This window comes from Barbatula barbatula, assembly GCF_947034865.1.
Source record: "Barbatula barbatula genome assembly, chromosome: 2".
NCBI classification, from domain to species: Eukaryota; Metazoa; Chordata; class Actinopteri; order Cypriniformes; family Nemacheilidae; genus Barbatula; species Barbatula barbatula.
In genome coordinates, this window is record NC_136767.1 from 22774328 (window position 1) to 22796667 (window position 22340).

General features: G+C 38.7%; 2 protein-coding genes across 3 annotated transcripts in view; both read left to right on the forward strand.

Annotated features, from left to right (window-relative positions):
* The window catches only part of gria3a (glutamate receptor, ionotropic, AMPA 3a), a 32877-nt gene extending 29444 nt beyond the window's left edge, over positions 1-3433 (forward strand). The window contains exons 15-16 of one of the 2 annotated variants that reach the window (XM_079476822.1): positions 411-658; positions 2093-3433. In XM_079476822.1, the coding sequence (XP_079332948.1) occupies positions 411-656 (246 nt within the window). In that variant the 3' untranslated portion in view covers positions 657-658; positions 2093-3433. The remainder of the gene's footprint in view (positions 1-410; positions 659-2092) is intronic. The other variant, XM_079476821.1, reaches the window with a different exon arrangement.
* A 1227-nt stretch (positions 3434-4660) lies between these two features.
* On the forward strand, positions 4661-21394 carry nlgn3b (neuroligin 3b). Its single transcript, XM_079486481.1, has 8 exons — positions 4661-4900; positions 9967-10665; positions 11596-11649; positions 12748-12903; positions 14325-14510; positions 16256-16380; positions 16616-17283; positions 18895-21394. Exons 2-8 carry the CDS (start codon positions 10200-10202, stop codon positions 19775-19777), a joined length of 2538 nt encoding a protein of 845 aa, XP_079342607.1. The 5' UTR covers positions 4661-4900; positions 9967-10199; the 3' UTR covers positions 19778-21394.
* The last annotated feature ends 946 nt before the right edge of the window (positions 21395-22340 follow it).

The following is a 22340-nucleotide window of genomic DNA, read 5'->3' on the forward strand; positions in this document are numbered from 1 at the left end:
TGCAAGCAAAGGTTTATGTGCAGAGACTTAATGTAAATGACTTAATGTCTGTAGCTAAATCAAGCACAGCCTTATGAACGCACGTCACGCTGGTTTGCATGATTCCCACTTGTTAAAGTAGCTATTAAAGACCCCTTTTGAGGAATTCAAAAAAGTGGTCCCTCTTGTGCTCGCCAAGTGTAAATACCGTTCCTCGACTAGTCGAAACTGAGCCAAAAACTGACTGGTGGCATAACTAATAGAGAGAAAGTGTGAATACGCAACCATGTGACTGTATGGGTGTTAATGAGTGCATGCTGGGTAGTGAAATCGTGCCTGCAATTGTTTAAGCTCCTCTATTGAAGTCATTTTATAGAAGTTTGATGTGCATTTCACTGTAGCTTTTTACTAACCGTCTCTCCCCCCCACAGGATAAGACCAGTGCACTGAGTCTCAGTAACGTGGCTGGCGTGTTTTATATCCTGGTGGGGGGTCTGGGTCTTGCCATGACTGTAGCTCTGGTGGAGTTCTGCTATAAGTCACACCAGGAGACCAAACGCCTCAAACTCACCAAAAACACCCAGAACTTCAAACCAGCTCCTCCATCCACCGCACAGAGTTTTACTACATACAGAGAGGGCTATAACGTCTATGGAACCGAGAGCGTCAAGATATAATGGTTTGTTAAGATTTTTGTGTTTAGTATAGAAATAGTATCTAGGGATTTGTTTAAGGGGCCATATCATGTTTGGTTATATCATTTGTATTGCTTTTTTGCACCAAAAACATGAATATTTTAGTTTTCTACCTAAATATTTTTCACTTTATTCTCACCAAATAAGAACAGAAATATATGAAAATAAATCACATTACTATTGTTTAGATCTAACAATTTCGTTTTCAGATGAAATCGCACTACATACATTAGCTGCTTAATGGTTAAGTAGTTAGATCTCTTTCCTATTCAGAAGGAAGAAAGCCATCTCTGCATTAACTTGCTGTTCCTTTAAATCTCAGAGCTGTCCCACCTCTCAAAAGCCCTTTCAATATTTACTTCTGTTTTAGCACGGGCTTAGTCATTGAATGCGGGATTGGTTTTTTGGTTGAGGTTTCTTGGTTTTGACAACAAGTGATTTACTAGATTTCAACGATAATTGCCATTTGGAACTTTCCAGATTAAAAACTGCCATCTAGATGCCAAGCTTAAATTCCAGACAAATGTTGTAAGACCGAGTACACACACTTCACCATCTGCAGCACACAGGCAATAGTCTTCTTTCTATTGTGGTTGTGACGTCCGTCTGAAATCAGACGACACCTTATTATAAATCATTATTATAAGCTCACGGTTGCGATGTGGGATAAAGTAAGAAGACTAATTTCATGTTCTTCTTTATAACAGATTTTTGCCAAAAAGTAGGAAATCTTTAGGAAATGCCCCCGTGCCCCCTTTTCATTTCATACCTTTTTGACATTCTTTTTTCCGCAGAACAAAAAAGAATATATTTTGAAGAAAGTTTGTAAGCGAACAGCACTGGCCCCCATTCACTTCTATTGTATGTGCACCCATGCAGTTGAATGGGGGCCAGTCAACAACATTCTTCAAAATATATTTTGTGTTCTGCAGAAGGGAAGAAATTCAAACAGGTTTGAAATGACAAGATGATGAGTAAATGATGACAGAATTTAAATTTTTGGGTGAACTCTCACTTTAAGTCCATTAAGCTCTTATATTAAAAAGATTAAATAATTTTCTCATGATATGACCCCTTTTAAATGACAATTAAGAGTATAATATGATGACATTTGCGATGTCTTAGGTGATCTGATGGAGTTCTACGGTAAGTCAAGTTTCCTGCTTTAAAAACGTATAAGCTGCTGTAAAACTGATGTGCTGTTTTTTGCAACTCTGATAAAAACTGTTCCTGCTACCTGACAGATATCTAAAATAGTTGTTTTTGCAAATCACTCATGTCTCTGTTATTGCCCTAGGTTTTGTATAACAAACGTAGAAAGTGTGGCTTGCGAAAGTTAGAATGCTCTGCCTGTTCTGAGGCTGGCATGTACAGCGTTGCTCCATCCTTCAAATCATTCAGATTTTTCTTATTCTCAGGTTGGAAGCCTGTCCTTGGCTGATCATATCGTATGTGGCGTGGGATATTTTCTCTGTCTGACTGCACTTCCCTTTAGAAAGTGGACACACTCTCATCCAAATTTCTCCTGATCACTTTTGTTTCTGCTCTGACCACAACCTGAACCAATTATCAAGCGACAGACTATCCAGACTATGGACCAACCACCCACCGGCCCTCTCTCAGTGCCTTACTGAACCAGTGGCAGAACATCAAAACATGCAGGCCATCTCACCAAAGTCCTAGAGATGTCTTGCTGGGTGCTGGGTCTGAAATTTGTATCTGATTAGAAGAGGAGAGACAGAGAAGGTTTGATTTGGTTTCTTTCATGCTTGATAATGACACTGTTTTCATGAGTGACAGTAAGCGTGTCTACATGACGACTCACACAACAAGGGTTGTCTGCAGAAAAAATTATGCAAACTTTAGAAAACATTAATGATTTTGTTTATTCATTTGTTAAGCAGTCCTGTGATTTTGTGTTTTCAACATTATAACCTGTATGTCATGAATACGTTTAGATTATCTTCTGGCATCAGATAAATATTTGTCTGTGTTTTCAATTCACAATTTTAGATAATTTTTCTTTAGCATCTTTAGTTTAGTTGAAGTGTTGTATTTGTATACAGTGCGGGTGTGAGCGTGTGTGAAAATATTTCTGTCTTCCCTCTTTAAACCCGATTGTGGGGTTTTAAATATACTTTATTCTGTAAAAAAAGACATAAAACAGCACATTCAACAAGCATCAGCAACAGGTTAAACAAAAAGATTGCAATTTTTCCAAAATGATAGTCAAGAGGTAATCATTGTAGAATTTACAGATTTTGTAAGTTTATTCTGACTAGTTTGTAATAGTTTTTTATTGTTTTGTTTGAAAATAGTACTTTGATTGTCGCTGGAAAAAAGATTACCTCTTTTCATTGTATTGATAAAAAATAAGAAAACATGAATCTTTAATTTTATAAATCCCCATAACAACACTGCTTAAGTTGATAAATGTTTCTTTAGTTGGTAATATTCAGATTTATTTAGAAGAATTTATATAGCGGATTTCTAAGTACAATTGCATGTAAGGATGAAAACAGCTTTCCCATCAATGAGGCCTCCCCGACCCACCCTGGTTCACACCCTTTCCCTTCAACCCTCTGCTTCTCCTTTATCCCTTTTTAATTCAAACAAGTAAAAAAGAGACAGAATAAAAAAGTAAGAAGCGATCGAGATACATCCTTAGGGAAACAATCCCTTCCACTTGCATGACTGCATCCGACTCTTGAACAATTGCATTTATTTTGTAAATAAAGACAGATTTACGACAAACGTTTACTGACTGGTGTGTGATTTCAATGCTGGATATTCAATGCTGAAAAGATATAGTATTTAAAGCCAAAAATTGAATAGCACTTATTTCACATCTCACTCATTTGTTGTTTACATAGTGTAATTCCAAACAAACACATTTCTATGAATACAAAATGTAATGTTAGGCGTCCCCTTTTCTAATAAAATAAATGTTTATATGTAGACCATGACTCCATAACCTTCTGCCCTCTCAAATCTCGTTCTGTATTTATTTAAAAATGAGGTCTCATGTATCTTGTAACCAACTGCAATAAAACAACCTGGAATAAAGGCATTCCTATTCATACATTTGGGTCTCGTTCCAGCTGTGTCTTCCACTCAGAAGTGAACTCTCGCTTCCTCTTTTATCAGCCATTTGAATCCAGCTGACAGCTGGATTTGCAGCTGTTAAACTATACCCTGATGGATTAATTCTCATGACACATTTGGTAAGTAAAATGTAAATAAATATGTCCTTTAATGTTTTGTTAGGTTGTTGTTATTAGTAATTGGGGTTTGTTTAAATTTAACAGCATTCCATAGGTTCCTGTTTAACTAAAACGATCATATATGTGTCAAGCTGATTGAGATGTTTTGCTACAAACCAGGAGAGGACTGCAAATTAGTATTTCTAATGTGAAACAAGGAGATAATCATTCTTCTAATAACTCACAAATGGCATGCATCACACTTGCAATGCATGCCACCTGTGAAAATAAGTACCTGCTGTGCATGTAAATGTAGTGCATATGCATAGCGGCAGCTGACAGTTTAACAGGTTTGTTGTTAAAATAGTTTTTTTATAACCTTTGTTGTTCTGCTTTATTTCTCGATACAGAATGGGAAATGTAGGCTGGTGTGATTAAAAGTTGGTCACTTGAAGGTTGCAAATGCAACCACATTTGTGTAAGGGACTAAAGGATGAGCAGGAATCTGATCCTCGCATTTAATCCGCCAATGCCTGTCTTCATAATACTCTGTCTGGTGTTCATTGCTGCATTCTGCAAATTGGTTTTAGGAGTTTAACCAGATAATAAACGAAGATGCAGCCGCCACACCCACCAGTGCCGTAATTTCCCCCGACGACTGCGATGCTTGATATGCTGGCTTGTCTGGTTTGAATGAGACGAGCCCTTGCTGCTTATTCGCACTGTTTACTTATTTATTTATTTTGCTTTGCTGCCGGTTTGTAAGATCGCTAGAGTCCCTTCGGTTGCCAGGCAACGCGCGTGGCAGTGGGCGCTCCTGACCTTGTGTCCGCGACCGCGCATAGAGCGCGCGCTTAAAATAGACCCGGGGAGATTGACGTTAATTGAAAATAAGAAAAACGCAAGAAGAGCAGAGCGTCGTTCACACGACGAAAAAGGAGGCACGTTGGATGGTGAGAATGTTGAGATATGAGATTATCACAGTGCAAGCTCGGATGCGATACCGGCTGAGCGATTCGGCAGGTGAGCCCAAATTTTCTCATTTATAGCGGATCTAATGCTCGCCGTGTGTTCTCAATATCTGCTTGCTGTAATGACGAATCACCCCACGTTATCCAGGCACCAAGAAATAGCTGCATTTTCCAATGCTTGTTAATGTAAGACGTGGGTAGTTTAAGCATGAATTGGTTTTGGTGAGTATATGTGGAACGCGTTTGGATTGAACAATGAATGCTGGTCTAATGAATGCGCCGCAGAGCTTGTGTTAAGGGAAATGGCTCACACGAATGTGTTATTTTCCTAATAAAAGATTTATAGATGCTTTTAATTTATATATTTGATGCGTTTTACGGCATTTCATTCGTTTTACCATCTGCAGTGGGAAAGCTCGCCATCGCTATAGGGGGTCACGGTGTGTGTAGAGGGCTGGTAAAAGGAAAGAGAGAATCGTTGTTCGGAAAACCTCAAAGACATGATTTGCTGCATCTGAGCAGAAGGATTGCATTAATAATAGTGATTGCATCGTCGTAAATACACGCCTTTGTAATACCACGGTCTGCAGTCTGCATCAACTTCTTCACATCTGTTTGAAAACACCTCTGCCAGAACCGTTATTTGCCTGTTTTACTGGCCCTCAGCCCGTGCGCGCGAGGGACACTCGGGGGTCGAGTCGTTCTCCGCGTGCATACTTAATACCCGCTGATATATTAATCACGGTCGGGCGGCACGTGACGCCACCAGCGTGTGAATTAAAAGCTGCAGTTCGTCACCTGTTGGAAAGGTAACGGCCGCACTCTGGAGCGTCAGTCAGAAACCGGTGCCACTACCGCCCGGGTGGACGAATCGAGGAAGCGAGACCCTTACCGAGTCCAAGTTGTCATGGTGATTTCGCCATCTGTTGGCTCGGTTTGTTTAAAGCTTAGTGTAAAGACGACTCCTCTGCCCGCGCACGCTTGTGTGCGCGCGTGTCCAAAGGCGTCGTATTCTACATTTACTATACATCGTATTGAAACACTAACATTATGCGTTTCACATGAAAGGTCGTGCACGGGCTCGATGTTATCGAATGTGCGGCGAACACTGAGCCTTGAGAGTGTTTTCATAATGAAATTCCCCCGCATAGTTTATTAACCGCGCGCCATCCCGCCACTGCACCGTTCAGTCGGAGCTACGGAGGAGGAGGAGGAGGAGGAGGAGGAGGGGGGATAAGACCATTGGTATTCATCTCTCGTATGAGAGTCTCTTTCACCGTCCCCGCCGTGAGTCCGGGGAATACATACTCACCCCATTCCCAGTGAATGCAGAAGAAAGCAGCTTTATAACGCTGCTAGGGTATAATAAGAACCGTAAAATTGCAATCTCTTCCGGAAATTATATAGACTTTAAGATTGATTTTCGCGCACAGCTATGTGGGTAACATATCAAGGCCCTTATCATGCAACACATCACTACCCCATACAGCCGACCTGATTCGGGCTCGCCATCCTCCCGTCTGCTCGCTGTTGGAAAATGGGCACCATAATAAACGGACTGCTCGTATCCTTGGTGAGGCTTTGATAAACTGACCCACATTACAGGTTTCTTTTGCTGCTATTCCTATGGTACCGTCCGATCAGCACCATGGACAGCGACAGTAGGGAACACATTATCCGTTTAAAAACCAAGGTACTTAACAGAAAACACTAGATTTGTTTTAAATAATTATTTACTATTCTGATTATACAATATTTTACTATGCAGTGCAATTTCGTGTTCCCATTATATTATATTATATTATACTAATACATTTAATAAAAGAGTAAAGCTATTAATTAAATTCATGATGTGTTGAGTTGTCTTCAGTGTTTGTCTGGTAAATGGTAAAAGTTCAAAACAAAATGATTATTTCTTTCTTTTATTATTACCACCGTTTGGTTTAATTTCCATCTGTTATATCTTGAATTGTTTTGACAATGTATAAATGATGCCTAAATTTAACTAGAACATATATCTAAAAGTCTGTTTACCCTTATACTGTGTAACAAGACAATTATTATTGATTTATTTATTCACTTGATTAATTTGTATTTAAACATTTAGAGAAATCGTTGTTGTTGTTTAGCAGCCAGAGATGCCTTCTGATTGCTATTGTAGGAGGATACATGTTTTTTATTTTCGACATGTTGGATTGTTTGCAGCTCAAAAATTAAATCAATTGGAAATGCACTTATTTAAAAAAAGAAGTCCACTCCAGGTTTTTAGAACTGAAAGTGGGTGCACTATTAGGAGCACCAGGCAAAGACACAAAGTTGCATTTTAAGTTCATTTCTTTTACATTGCTTTGTGTTTTGCTGATATATGCTATTTTAATGTTACTTCTTATTTCTAGTACTTTTAGAATGTTTATCTTTATCTATATATGTTTATCTCCTGATAAAAGGTCTGGGGTAGGATCCTTTTAAATCCCTTTGAATGTTTGGAAATCCGTTTTTCTCTTGCCAAGGGTGTGTGTGCCTTTTAAAGATTTAAGAAAGCTTACAGATTTTGGATTTGCAATTTCTGTAAGTATCCCTACAGGGATGATAAGGAAATTATACAATTGGACTTGGTGTCCCTTCAGTTCTTTAGATTTTTTATCTAAACTGCTAATGCATACGTAAAGTAAACCAAAAATAGGAACAACTGTTTACTAATAAAATGTTAACAGCAACCATAATGACATTAGCACTATGGCCGGGTTCCCTCATCTCAAATGCTACATGAGTCTTCTACATTAGCGGTGCATGAAATTATGGTCATAAAATGCTTCTTGCATGACTTTGGCCAGCAAACACGATCAGGTTCAACGTGAGAGTAGAACAGGGTATGCATAACTGCTACATCTATGTACATCTGTTATAAATGATGGAAAATACACATGTGTAAAACCAAAAAATCCTTTTTTATTTTAGTCCCACTGAAAAACAGTGAATCCATATGTATAGGATGGATTTTAGTTTTGTTGGTCAGTAATGTTCGTTTTCAAAAACATACCTAGGCCTGATCTTTGACCGGGTATTGTGTGGAGGGTTTTGCTGAAGATGTGAATTCTTGCTTTGTGGTTGGTTCTCATCACTGCAGTGCAGGTTAATGAGTACTGTGGCTTTCAACCCATTGCCTTTACACACTGCTGTCCCACAGCATCATGCACGGACATTGATTTCGGATAAAGCCGCTGCTCTGTGCATACGTGGCTGAAGTGTTGCATATCGATTCACTCACGCACCCTGTGCTGCTGTATATACAAACCCTGTGAGACTCATACTCCACCTATCATGAGATACACAGCTGTCCAAATCTGATCTCTTGTGTGGTCTTGTCGGCAGGTCTGGAGTTCTGTGAGGAGTTAAATGTGCTTTGTGTAACATTTTGGAGGGTCTATTGACAGAAATGCAATATAGAATACATAATTATATCTTTGGAGGTGTACAGTATAAAGACCTTACATTATAAAGCGTTATTTTTTATTGCCTTAGAATGAGCTATAACTATCTACATATACCGTGTGTCCACTTGCATGGAATTCACCATGTTGTTTCTATAGTTGCCCATACTAGACAAACCGCTCTAGAGAGCGTGTTTTGTAAACACAGAAAATATGAATATATATTCAATATGAAATAAATTGTTATATTATAACCAAACACAGAACATAAATTATTGGGCTTCTGTTAAAACCGTATATTGTTGCATTTTGTCAGTAGCCCCTCACTGTGGAACACGACATCCAGGGGGCAAGGTTGGATCCAGATCCAGTGTCCTCCAATTGTATTGCGATTGGTCGACTCTGGATACAGTCTCTTTCCGCTGAGTTTTGATTGGTCGACAGATTTCTGCAGCAGTCATACTCGTGTTGTTTCTCTTCAATTTCAGCATTGAGCATCAATAACTAAAGTTATTCTTTTGATGGAAAACAAACTTGCTCAAGACAAACTTTATTTGTTAACTTATTTTTAGTAATGTATTTTATTAGATTTAGGTTTAGGCTTAAGAAATATTTAACTGTTATCATTACTAAAAGGTTTACACTAAATGATGACCGACAGTGCTTTTCCACCATCGAGCCGAATTGTTCTCATGGCTTAATCGTTCCACTCCATGCCGATCCATGCCAGCCGGTACGTAAATGGTTTCATTTTCCACCGCAGGGCTGATCATGTAAATATATAGAATGTAAACACAAACACGTCATGTGCAGCCTTGGTTACACAAGAGACTGAGCTATAATGGCTTTCCGCACATTCATTAGCACGATTCAGCACAGTTAGACAACCATGACGAAAGCACTATTTAGCACGGTTAGACAACCATGACAAAAATTCTGAGCCGAGAACAGTTTGTAATCGTGCCGTGTCGATCCAGGTTCACGTGGAAACATAACTCTAACCATTTCAGACTGTGCTTAGAATGGTTCAGTGGCATGGTGGAAAAGAGCTCATTGATAAGAGCAAACGTTGGCGACCACGAGTTGCATCTTTCTCTCCAAATTGCTAAAAAGTGGGAGGAGTTGGATCTGGATCCAATCTCGCCCCCTGGATTTTGTGTTCTGCAGTGAGGACCATCTCCATTTTGTTGTTGTATTTATTTTTCCATTGGCTAAAGTGTGTAGTATAAAATTAGTGATCCTATATTTTGCATTAGAATATTGCAAATTTACAAAAAAACAATTGCCTCCTCTTCCAAATTTGTTGTTCCACACAAGATCACAGCTGCCCTACCGCCAAAAATAAATAAATATGTAGTTCATAATGTAAACTAAACATATATTTAAGTGGACAACCAGAAAGTGTTAAACACTTTTTGTTCTCAAGTTAAACAGTATCAAATTTTTTTCTATATATTTTATTTGTCATGTATATGACTTATAATTATATCTAATATTCTATATCATTTTGGATATTATATTGTATGTTGAATTGATTCGTAATGTAATATTTTGTTGATTTTGTGGCAACTGTAAAACGTTACATACATTTTTTAAGAATTATGAAGAAGGTTCATATTTTGACACAGAGATAATTTTGTGTTTAGAGATATGAAATCCAGCTATATCCTTTGTGTGTGTGTTTCAGGATTGTGCTCAAATGGTGTTAATTCTGGAAAAATTAACACCATTACCTGCTGATATACTCAACCAATAGAATGGAGAGCTTGGTGTTGGACACCTGGTTATGGAGACGCCCACTGGATCTACCTGCATGTGTGCCGTGTGTTTGAGAGCTAGAGTTTAATTTCATAAAAGCTGCAAGGGTAAATCTGAGATTTATTACTATAAACGTGTGTGTGTGCTTTGCTAAGAGGGACCATGTGGCACACACAGTCATCAGCTTACCTGCCGACAACCCACCTGCTCTGCCGACCTCTGACTTTTGCCCTGTGCTGGCTCCTTGTATGGTTAATGCGGTCAGTCTCCATGACAACAGCGTTGACCTACCAACCCACAGTAAACACAGCACTTGGCAGACTAAGGGGCATGCGGGTTGCTGTTGCGACCGAGGGGCTGGGCCCTGTGGATCAGTACCTGGGTGTGCCTTATGCTACGCCACCTGTGGGGGAGAAACGCTTCATGCCGCCCGATGCGCCGTCAGCCTGGTCCGGCATTCGAAATGCCACTCGCTTCCCTCCCGTTTGTCCGCAGACCATTCGCAACGCAGTCCCTGACATCATGATGCCGGTGTGGGCCACCTACAACCTTGACACGGTTGCTACATACCTGCAAGAGCAGAGTGAAGACTGTCTGTATCTGAATATATACGTACCCACACAACGTGGTAAGAAAACACAAAATGCCTGCGCACACACACCCATGCACACATAAGATTCATGAATTAGTTCATTTAGATTGCTAATTTAAGTCATTTAAAGATTCGATACAAGATTCACTTCCAGGATTCATTTCAAGATCATGATTAACCTATAAGATCACTTACATGTTCCCGATCCTGTTTCTATTTTTGGGAGCTGAAATTCTGTTAACATATGAAATATTTTCAACACAGTTATGCACTTGAGTGTTTAAATCAGAGTTTTCTTTTGTTTTACTAGTGTATAATTTATCATTTTTATTTGGAGAGCTATAGTTTCCCCAGCACTATCACATATACTACAGTCATGTCCTCTTCGTTCCTGTGGTTACATCGTTAAACAATAACCAAATAAAAAACATTTTATTATCTGTGTTGTGTTGTCTTGTTCAGTTCATGTGGCAAGAATTGACTGTAAATCTTTCCTTGCACTTTTTGTATTAGGACAACTGTTGATATCAAAAGCTTTTCAGGGTGGAGATGTACAGCCCTTCACGTCTCATGATGTTTCATTTTCATTCCTAAAAGCTGGGCCTGAGCTTTTGTGTCCACTTTAGAGAAGGATGAGAGCTTCTGTTTTGAGGTGAAAAGTGAAAGAAATAGCCAAGACTACCAATACTGTTTGATTTTTTCTTTTAGAATTGTTGAAAGCTTTAATATTGCAGGGTACAGAGTGAGAAAGTGAGCCTTGGCTGGTCACACAGTAATTTAGAGAGTCCTCAAAGCTTTTACACAGCCCCTCCCATACACACGTTTATATTGTATCATTCTTTTCTTATTTGCTCTCTCTCTCTCTCTCTCTCTCTCTCTCTCTCTCTTTGTCATTCTCTCTCTCTCTCTCTCTCTCTTTCTATCTCTCTTTCTGTCATACTCTCTTTTTTGTCTGTTTCTGTCTAGGCACAAAGAGACCAGGAGACATGTCAGCTGACACAGATCGTACAGAGGATGACGGTATTTCTTGTTTTTATCATTTTTTTAGTTGAAGTCATTTTTTATGTTTCTTTCATAATTCATTCTTTATACTGACGTAGTTAATGTGAGGGAGAATAATCTAGATCATATTTACAGACTGTTGCATCATTTTCTGGATAATTTTATGCAGTGTTTCAGCAGGCTTGCCCTGGGTCTGGGTTGTGGAGGTATAAACATGAAATGGAGCAGAGACAGAAGAGATGTGGTGTTTAAGTATTAATACTTTGGCTTTGCCATTGTAATACGCTCATTTAGTTTTGGCGAAGTAAAATTGCAATTACATTAATTGAAACTAATTCACATTACAGCATCTCATTTGCTATAATAAATTGGATTATATATGTTTATAAATGTATTCAGCATAACATCATCCGACCTGCTCTCTCTATATTAGCATATCAGTCTTCCTTTATATTAACTTTGTATGGTGTGACTTCTACTGCAGTACCTTTACTGTATTTCAAGTGTAGTTAATTAACATTGTACCTATATATTTAAATCTGTCTCCATTCTGTGAATCATTGTGTTAATTTAAGGATATAAACATTATAAACTCAAAGAAATTTTGTAATTAAAAGAAACTCTCAGAGGTTATTGGTTATATATACCTCTAATAATTAAAGGTTATAATAATAAATGTGGTAATTTTTTTACAGATTCCACTTTACAATCACTTTTGTACTGAATGTTGAGAAGTCAATAGATTATTTAAAGCTGACGTCTGTGATGGAAAAGATCTCAGCAGAGTTTGAGATTTCGAGCAGCTGTGATGAAAAACCCTCCAGAATGATGAGAGTGTTATGTTTTTTGAGCACAAGTGTGTGTGGGTACAGATTTGGCTGTTCTCGTGATGGACAATTTTTTTTAAATGTCAAGGAATATAATGAAACAAGTTGAAAAAATTACTTGAGGGGACATTTTTTACAATCAGTACTATTAGGAATACTTATAAATTGTATAAATATTATGTTTTGCCGCAAATCTAGTAGTGAGGGTTCGGTTTAAAGTCAGAAATTGAAAACAAAACAGTTTGCAAAAACACAGCACTGCTTTTACTAATCAAACCTGTGTGTGTAGGGCTTCGGGACTCCCGCGATGACCCCCGTCCAGTGATGTTGTTTATTCATGGTGGTTCGTACATGGAGGGTACTGGGAATATCATGGATGGTAGCGTGCTGGCTAGTTACGGCAATGTCATTGTTATCACCCTCAACTACAGGGTTGGAATACTAGGTATGTACCTTTGCCTTAATATATTTGCTAAAATCGTTTCTAAATGTTGACTGAGAACATTATAAACAATCACAGCGTGTTCCTTCACGTAAAGAGCAACATGCTCCCAACAAAACATGTAATTTTCTATGAAAGCATCTTTTGAAGCGCGGAAATGCTTTGCAAATGCTTTGGGATGCTGAATTAGCAGTGCAGTCTCATTCAGTAAGTGTGCTGTTGGAATGCCTCTTGTGTTGTTATCTTTATTAAAGAGCTCTGATTCCGTTTAATCTCGGTGACGAAAGCGTCAAAACAAGAGGATTTTTTTTCACTCAAACACAGACGGAAGATTTCCAACAGTCAAAAAGTGAGGAATAATAAAGCAAAAATGCATGTCCGCAATCTCGGCTTGATTCATAAGTGCATTTTCAAGGTCCTGTGTGTAATTTTGTGTAATTCACCGTGTTGTTTCTACATCTGTTATCTCCTTCGGCAAAGAAGTGAAAACGTGACAACATCTTAGCCCTGCCATTCACAACCACACTGCTAGATGCCAATAAATATCATGCACTGGACCTTTAAGGCAACAACCTATTTGGTTATCACCTTACATACATTCACCATCACTGAAACCTTGTCAGATGCAATAATATTGTGTTTAAAATGTGGTTAAAATACTGTTGACTTTCAGCAGAAAGTTCCCATCACAACACAGTTGCTCCAAGATCGCCTGGCAGAATGAATACCATTTTCAATAAAGAACATCGCCGTTCACAAAGATTTAGCTGTGAATTTAAAGACTTTATCAGTATGTTTTTTAGTGTTTGTAGGTGCTCACGCGTATTGGTGGGTTAGTAAGAGCTCACTCGTATTGCTATACACAGGATTTGGAAGTCATAATCTAATCAGATCAGAGCCTTGCAGGTGGTTTGGCAACCAAAGTAACTCAAAGTAACCAAACATACATTTATCAGAATGTGCTTTACCTGGGACTCAAACCCACAACATTGGCATCGTACTCTTTGTAAGTCACTTTGGATAAAGCGTCTGCTAAATGACAATGTAAATGTACACCATGCTCGACCAGCTGAGCTACAGGAAAAGCATGCGGCTTCTTCATTATGGTAATGCAGCCTCTCGGTTTGTTCAGTGAAGGGTTTAAAGATATTTAATGCAACTGTAATAACATTTACCCACAATCTCTGGGTCTGTTTAATCTGCGATATACAGTATATCAATAATATATCAGTTTAACAGTTTTTTATAATCTCTAATTTCAATTAAATTCTTCCAGTTCTCGGATGTTAGACAGTTGTAGTTGCTAAGAAACCAAAGGAATCACCAAAGACACAAGACTGTTGATAAGCAGTCAAGAATATAAGTACAGTACAAATCCCCAGTCTCTGTGTTTCTTTCTTCATCTTTGTCTGTATCTCTCTCAGGATTTTTGAGCACAGGTGATCAGGCTGCCAAAGGGAATTACGGTCTGCTGGATCAGATTCAGGCTCTGCGTTGGATCAATAAGAACATTGGATATTTTGGTGGCGATCCCGGCCGCGTGACAGTGTTTGGTTCAGGAATCGGAGCGTCCTGTGTTAGTTTGCTCACTCTTTCCCATCATTCTGAAGGTCAGAATTCACACCTGTCTCCCATTATTGTACAATATTCAACAATTTAAGGAACATCGTGCTTAAAACTGTTTTGAGATGACTGTTAAAGGTGTGTCTCCGTAAGAGAATTGTGTATTTTTTCAGTCTATAACTGCTGAGACAGCTGCCTCTGCAACCATGACCACTGTCACATTCTAGCTTCCGTTACCACGGTAATCTCTGCTGTAACCATGGTAACTCGTCTCTTGCTTCATCAGCCCTATCCCTCTGTTGTGGGCCTCGAGTACATGTAGGTGTGCCCGTCACACCGAGGGTGTGTGTGTACGAGTGCGTTTTACACCGATCACAGCTAAACACACACACCTGCAGGGATATTGATCCTAAATCACTGTTTTGCCTCAATGTATTGATAACAGTTTGTTTCCTTTGCTTTTACTCATCTCTCTCTCTCTCTCTCTCTCAATCTCTTTTGTCTATTTAAAAAATCTGATGTTGTGTAACATCCATATTGGGAGCATTAGTTTTACAACCAAATTATATCATTTTAATCCAAGTTTTATAGGTGTGTTTTAAAGAATCATGATTTTATACATATAATTTTATAGTGCTCTCCTCACCTAATGCTTTTACAGCTAGAATAAAACTCAGACGTGTTAATTTAAATGCTAAAATAATTCTGGGTGATGTGTATGTTGGAGTGCTTTTTTATAGATAATCTGGTATTTTTACCCAGGGACTTCTCTCTGCCTCTTGGGCTGTTAGCGCTTTATGTATTCTTGCTGCATCTCTGAACTACAATGATCCAAGGATATTAAGATTTAAGCTCTTTTTAAATTATTCTCAATGTTCCACACCAAGCGTTACTTCAAACAATTAAAAATAAATTTCACTCTTCACTAGAAAAGCTATTCTGCAGAAAAGGAACACTGCAATAAATCTGCATATTGATGTGAATTCCGTGTGATTTTTTCGCCTGAAAATGGCATTGAACTAAGATAAAATGTTGTAAAAATATTTTCAACATGATAGCGATAAAGCAAAAACTCTATTTTCATTTCCGTTTTCAGTAGAGTTTTGTGTCAGAGTTTTTCTATTTGAATGCTGAAGGCTTGAGCTTTAACCATAAAAATTTAGAAACTCAACCCCATCTGGTGGGGGGTGGCCCTGTTTTCCACCCAGTAGGACATCCCGGTAGGATGTACTGTAGCTGTTGGGTGTTGAAGTTGTTGTTTCTACACAGTTTCTTTGTCGAGAAATTTGCATGAGTCAGAGATGTGTGTGCCAGTTATGAATTCTTTTATTGGCTGAACTGAAAGGGTAGAAGTGATGAGGTAGAATGTATGGCTGTACGTAAATGATTGTCATAGCACAGGAGGCCCAGAATGGGCCTTTCACAAGTCCACAAAAACTGTTTCACTGTTAAACAGATGCTGAATATAAGATGACCAGTTGGCAGGAGCTGAGTGGATGAAAAATGTTAATTCATTTTGTTGTACTTACTATAGTGTAGTAGTAAGTGTGAGTCATCTAATCATTGTGAGGGTCATAATATTCACACAGAGGCAGTGGATTGACCCTCTTTTATGACAGGTGAAAGATAATGCTACTCTTCCCTTTTCAAATACAAAATTAAGAGAATAATTGAGCTGGAATATTGATATGATATTTCAGGTTTTATTTTTCTTCTGACATTTTCTCTCTCTCTCTCTCTCTCTCTCTCTCTCTCTCTCTCTCTCTCTCTCTCTCTCTCTCTCTGTCTGTAGGTTTGTTCCACAGAGCAATCATTCAGAGTGGGTCAGCTCTGTCCAGCTGGTCTGTGAACTATCAGCCTGTGAAATACACACGACTCCTTGCAGAGCGAGTTGGCTGTAACGTTCTTGACACACACGTAAGACCAAATCATTGAGTGCTTGAAGTTAGTTTAGTTACTGTATGTTTGTTATAGAATACAACTTTGCAGAATATCCTTTAGACTTTGGTATTCAACACATCTTAACACCCTGGCCACCAGCAATCAATGCCTTAGCAACCACAAATAATACCCTATCAACAAAAAACACTCAGAATATGGTTGTTATCAGTTGTATAGCTGATGAAGCAGTGTGTTCTTTTTTTCCCCACAGGACCTGGTCCTTTGCATGCAAAAGCGTAGCTACAAGGAATTGGTTGAGCAGGAAATTCAGCCAGCACGGTTCCATGTGGCCTTTGGCCCTGTCATCGATGGTGACCTCATACCTGATGACCCTGAAGTGCTCATGGAGCAAGGGGAGTTCCTTAATTATGACATCATGCTGGGCGTCAACCAGGGGGAGGGGTTCCGTTTTGTAGAGGGCGTGGTAGAGCCAGAGGAGGGTGGAGTTTCTGGCTCAGATTTTGACTTTGCAGTATCAGATTTTGTAGATGGTCTCTATGGATATCCGGAAGGGAAGGACACGCTCAGAGAGACCATTAAGTTCATGTACACGGACTGGGCCGATCGAGATAATCCTGAGACTCGTCGCAAAACTCTCGTGGCCATGTTTACGGATCATCAGTGGGTAGAGCCAGCTGTGGTCACGGCCGACCTGCACGCTCGTTACGGCTCGCCAACCTTCTTCTACGCATTCTACCATCACTGCCAGAGCCCCATGAAACCCCCATGGGCAGATTCTGCACATGGCGATGAGCTGCCCTACGTGTTTGGCATTCCACTCATTGGCCCGACAGAGCTCTTTCCCTGTAACTTCTCCCGCAATGACATCATGCTGAGCGCCGTCGTCATGACCTACTGGACCAACTTTGCAAAGACCGGGTAAAACAGACACAAACACAGCACAAAACACAACACCACCACTGGAAAACATATTAAACATTATTGAAACATATCCGAATAAACAACATATGTTTATCAATTAGAAATTAAGATAGTATTTAAAAAGAAATGAACATTTGATCCTTTACACACTCGTGCCATTCCAAAGGTTATTTTATATGAATTTCTTTTTTATTATTTTTCTATATGTCTAAAAAAATATATATATACACTTAATTTTCTGAATGAAAATATAAAAAGGCAAGTTTATGCTTAAACAAGTAAAAAATAAATGCCAATGGAGTTATAAAAAAAGTATTTGTTTGTTTTAAGTCTAAAGTGTCTTTATCTTAATATTTCTTATTAGAAAACGAAACAAAAATTTTACTTCTCAGGTCATTTTTCTTTCGAAGAAAATATATCAACTATAAGATATGAAGATATGTGTACTACAAAACAAATACTATATATATATATATATATATATATATATATATATATATATATACATATATATCCAGTTTTTTTGGAAGGCAAAGGGGTCCAAAAGCCAAAGTGAATACACAATGATTACAAAATGAAGTGGTGCATGTGTACATTAAATCAGTGCCCTACAGTTTGGGGTTTATTAGTGTTATCAGTTGTAGTTCATTTATTTGCAGCTTGACTCTATTTCTAATTATCTCTACACAAGGAAAGACTTACATAGTTTTTAACTATCCCTGACATTCCACAATGAATTACACTCTGCCCAGTGCAGTACAGGACATCAGATAACAAAGCAATTAGCATTTTACATAATAGCACCTTGTCACAGTACAGCTCTATTAACTGATTATTAACTGACATCTCACCCAGCCGGTACTTAATATGGAAACAGGTGTGATCTGTGAAATGATGTTTAGAGGACAATGTGACCTTGATGAATGTCACACAGAGATAGAGAGAGCAGAAGTTGTGGGAGGATCAATTCTTTCAGTCTCTTTTAATGTAAAACCGTGAATCAGCAGTTAATGAAACAGCATCCTCTGGAGGCCAGAAAGTGATGGTACAGGATTTTTTTTAAATCACATGTAGACGGAACATACAGTATATTTACATGAACATTTAGTCATTTAGCAGATGCTTGTATCCAAAGTGACTTACAGAGAGTCCAGGGAGCAATAAAGTGATATGTCATGAAGTAGCAATAATACAATAGGTGCTAATACCAAGCTACTAGTTTCAACAAAAGCCAGAACAATACCTGTTGATAGAAAGATAAAATTTGTTTCTCTCTCTCATTTGTTTGTCAAGTATTCACCAAAGAGATGGGTTTTAAGTCGTTTTTTGAATGTTGAAATTATTCATTTTACTTACCACATTTTATCGCTTGAAGGTTGGTTTCCAAAACATTGATTTCAATCTTTGACACCTCCTACTTATACAGTAAAGATATCAAAATTATATTTTCACAGAATGTTCTTTACATTACGCGGAATAAATTATTTTAATAAATCACAAAAAAATGTCGTCATTTTTACATGCGGGGTCACATTTATACCTGTGTATTAAACTAGACAATTGCTTCAAATTTATTTTTGTATTTTTGTGTTTTTGTTTGTCGTTCAGGGATCCAAACAAGCCAGTTCCTCAGGACACCAAGTTCATCCACACTAAGGCAAACCGTTTTGAGGAAGTGACCTGGGCCAAGTATAGCCCCCATGACCAGCTGTACCTTCACATTGGGCTAAAGCCGCGTGTTCGAGATCATTACCGTGCGACTAAAGTGGCTTTTTGGAAGCACCTGGTACCTCACCTCTACAACCTGCATGACATGTTCCACTACACGTCCACCACCACCAGGGTTCCACCTCTTCTAACCACCCACAGCTCTCATAGTGCAACGCCCCGCCCAGGGGCCAACAAGGTTCGTACCCCTGGTAAACAGCCCCCTCAGTCCACAGCACGCAGCGGGCCACTGGTCATTGCCAATCCGCGCGATTACTCCACAGAGCTGAGCGTCACTATCGCCGTCGGAGCTTCTCTCCTCTTCCTTAACGTCCTGGCCTTTGCTGCTCTCTACTATCGCAAGGACAAGCGGAGTCGTCAGGACACGCCCCCTCAGACAGCACCTCAGCGCCAGACCCCACCCAATGACCTCAGTTACTTGCCCACCTCCATTTCAGGGGGTGACCAAGAAGAGGGATCACTGTGCGACCCCCTACGTCTCACCCCAGCGTCCTCTCCACGAGATTACGCGCTCACCCTTCGTCGATCGCCAGATGACATCCCGCTCATGACACCAAGCTCTGTTGCCATGACGCCAAATAGCGGCACTATGACCCCCAATACTGCAACCTTGACACCCAACAGTGTTACCATGTCACCCAACACCATAACGATGTCACCCAATTCTTTGATGGGGTATCCCAGCATGCACCCTTATAACACCTTTACGCATGGGTACAACTCCACCACTCTGCCCCACCCGCACTCAACAACACGCGTATAACATGCAACACAAACTAATGCTCACTCACAACAATGTTACAAATCCCTACAACACAGCAACTTTACCATAACCAGATCAAAAAGGTGCAAACGGTTATACTTGTGTTTAAAAGTAACCGATACATAACAGGTGAGACCGATACATAAACATGAGCACAATCACCTCAGTTATACTGCACTTATGTGAATTAGTGCAACCCATAAATACAAACAAGGATGAACAAAAACAGTATCATGGGTGTCAGTGCAACACACTAACAAACATATGAACCCTGCTGCTTCTAGTCTGACTTTTGTCTAGAGATACAGCATTCGCATAATATGCGTGGAAATTTCTCCGTGGAACAAACATAATAGTCAGACGCGAGGCGGCGCTGCAATACCGCACCTGAATCTAGGTGGCACTACAGACTCGAAAATACTGCAGATGGTTGGCTCTGCAGAGGAGCACAGAGCAAGAACAGTAGAGGGCGCTGGTGTCCCGTCAGCACTTCAGAACACCATTATGAACCAACCAAGCACTTATAAGATATATAACATAAAATAACAAACATATTAACTACTATTGTACAGCTATAACATATATTAATGTCAATGTACAGACAGCTTTTTTGAATGTGTTGTAAGAATGATTTCTAATCGTTTTTAAAATCAGATTATTTCCATAGCAAATAAGCTCAGATTGATTTTCAATCCTGAATCGTTTTTATTTATAATCACAAAAAAAGTATTTTAAAATGTTATTTTTCCTCTCTGAATGGGTGAGTGGTAAATTTTTCTTTTTGCATAACCACATAGTTGTATATTACATGTGTTTAAAAACACAATGTCTGTGTGGTTTATGATTATTTCTGAACGAGAGAGAGGGTATCAAGCTTCATAGTGTACAATTTTCAAGTTAAACATCTTTAGATAATTTGTGTCTTGCTAAATGTTATCATTTTGTGAAAATGCTTTTGATCATTTTAACTCTGTATTGTATTTGAGTTCGATAGGTTTCGTGAAAATTTAAAAATTAAAAGCATTGAGATTCTTTTCAATATTTATCAGTGATATGACATCACTCATAAAGTAATGTGACGTCACTCATGCTGTGATGTGACATACAGGCTTTGCTGAGAATTTATGATGTTACTCTTTCCTATGAAACACAATTGTGGTGATATGTTACGATCAACACAAGGCTTCTATGATGAAGGTCATTCTGAAATTTTGTGTTTACTTTGGAACTGCACAGGAGATACAATAGTGTAGTAATGGTGTCATATCCTGCCAGATGGTTAGATTTTTCGTGATACTCCGTTCGCTGGCATGTATTTTGTGCCAAATTTGCGACACGGTTTCCTTGTCAACCAGCAGAAAGTTTGTCTGTTAATGTGTTTATGTGGAAGTTCAACAGCTTTATAAAAGAATTTGCAGTATTTACAACAGTTTGAGTTTATTTGGACTTTGAAAGGGAAAGACAAATGGATGGACGGAGTGTCACGAATCTAGCGTGTCTCTACTAGCTGAGGTTGACCTGTGTGCATCTGCTCAGGTCTGTTGGTTTAACAGCTTGCAGAAGTCTGTTCTTTTATACTCTGTACATTTCTGCCTCAAATTTGCAGTAAATATTGAGTTTGCCTAAAATTCCTTTTCCTTCTTCAAATTCACTGACTCTGAACTGAAGTTTCAGAATGTTTGTCTAAACACAATCACAACAGGGCACATCGATCACAAGTTTGTTTGTGTGTATGTTTGTGTGTTCGAGAACAGGTTTGGCTACGAGGTACCAATAAAAAAACTATATATATGTCCTTTAAATATACAATCTGTGCCAAAATATAATGAAACATGTCCAAAACCAATTTGGGTAGATATTTGTTGACCTCACTATTTGAAATCATCGTATAGATTATTGTGTGAAAGTAAGGTTCATGGCTAAGATACAGTTCATTCTTAGTATTAAAACCTTTGAGAGGTCATTATTATATCTAAAGGATTTGTTCGACCAAAAATGAAAATTCTTTCATAATTCACTCACCCCCATTCTTAAACAAATTTTCTGCAGAAAACAAAAAAGGATATTTTTAATATTGTTGGTATCTGAGCAACCATTTGACATCTCTCCAAATATGTTCTTTTGTGTTCCATATAGAAGAAAGAGTCATATGCATGACACATGAGTAAATAAATGAAGAGACCATTTTTATTTTTGTGTGAACTATCCCCTAATGTCTGAGGGTGGAAAGTACATGTGTGTATTTTTATTTTGTCTAGAAAAATGAAGGATGGAGATTGGCAAATGAACTCTTAAAATGTTTATTTCAAACCACACACTAGTCCTATTGTGGTTGTCACTGTAATAGTATTGTGTGTGTGTGTATGCGTGTGTATACGAGAGTGAGATAATTTGTGTGCTTGCTAAAGAAAGAGAGAACCATAGCAGTGTGTTTCTATTTCCTGACACAGTGGCATTGTATTGAAAGTGCCGTTGTCCCAATCTGACTCCAAGGGTCACACCTCCCTCAATCTGTTTCAAACTGTGTGTGTGCATAAACAAGGAAGTTTATGTCAGTGTAGCG

Bases quoted from the DNA above. Each gene is read 5' to 3' on its own strand.
- nlgn3b (XM_079486481.1), top strand. From the start codon at position 10,200: ATGTGGCACACACAGTCATCAGCTTACCTGCCGACAACCCACCTGCTC. The intron at 16,381-16,615 runs GTAAGACCAAAT...TTTTCCCCACAG, and splicing joins GTAACGTTCTTGACACACAC to GACCTGGTCCTTTGCATGCA. The intron at 17,284-18,894 runs GTAAAACAGACA...TTTGTCGTTCAG, and splicing joins ACCAACTTTGCAAAGACCGG to GGATCCAAACAAGCCAGTTC.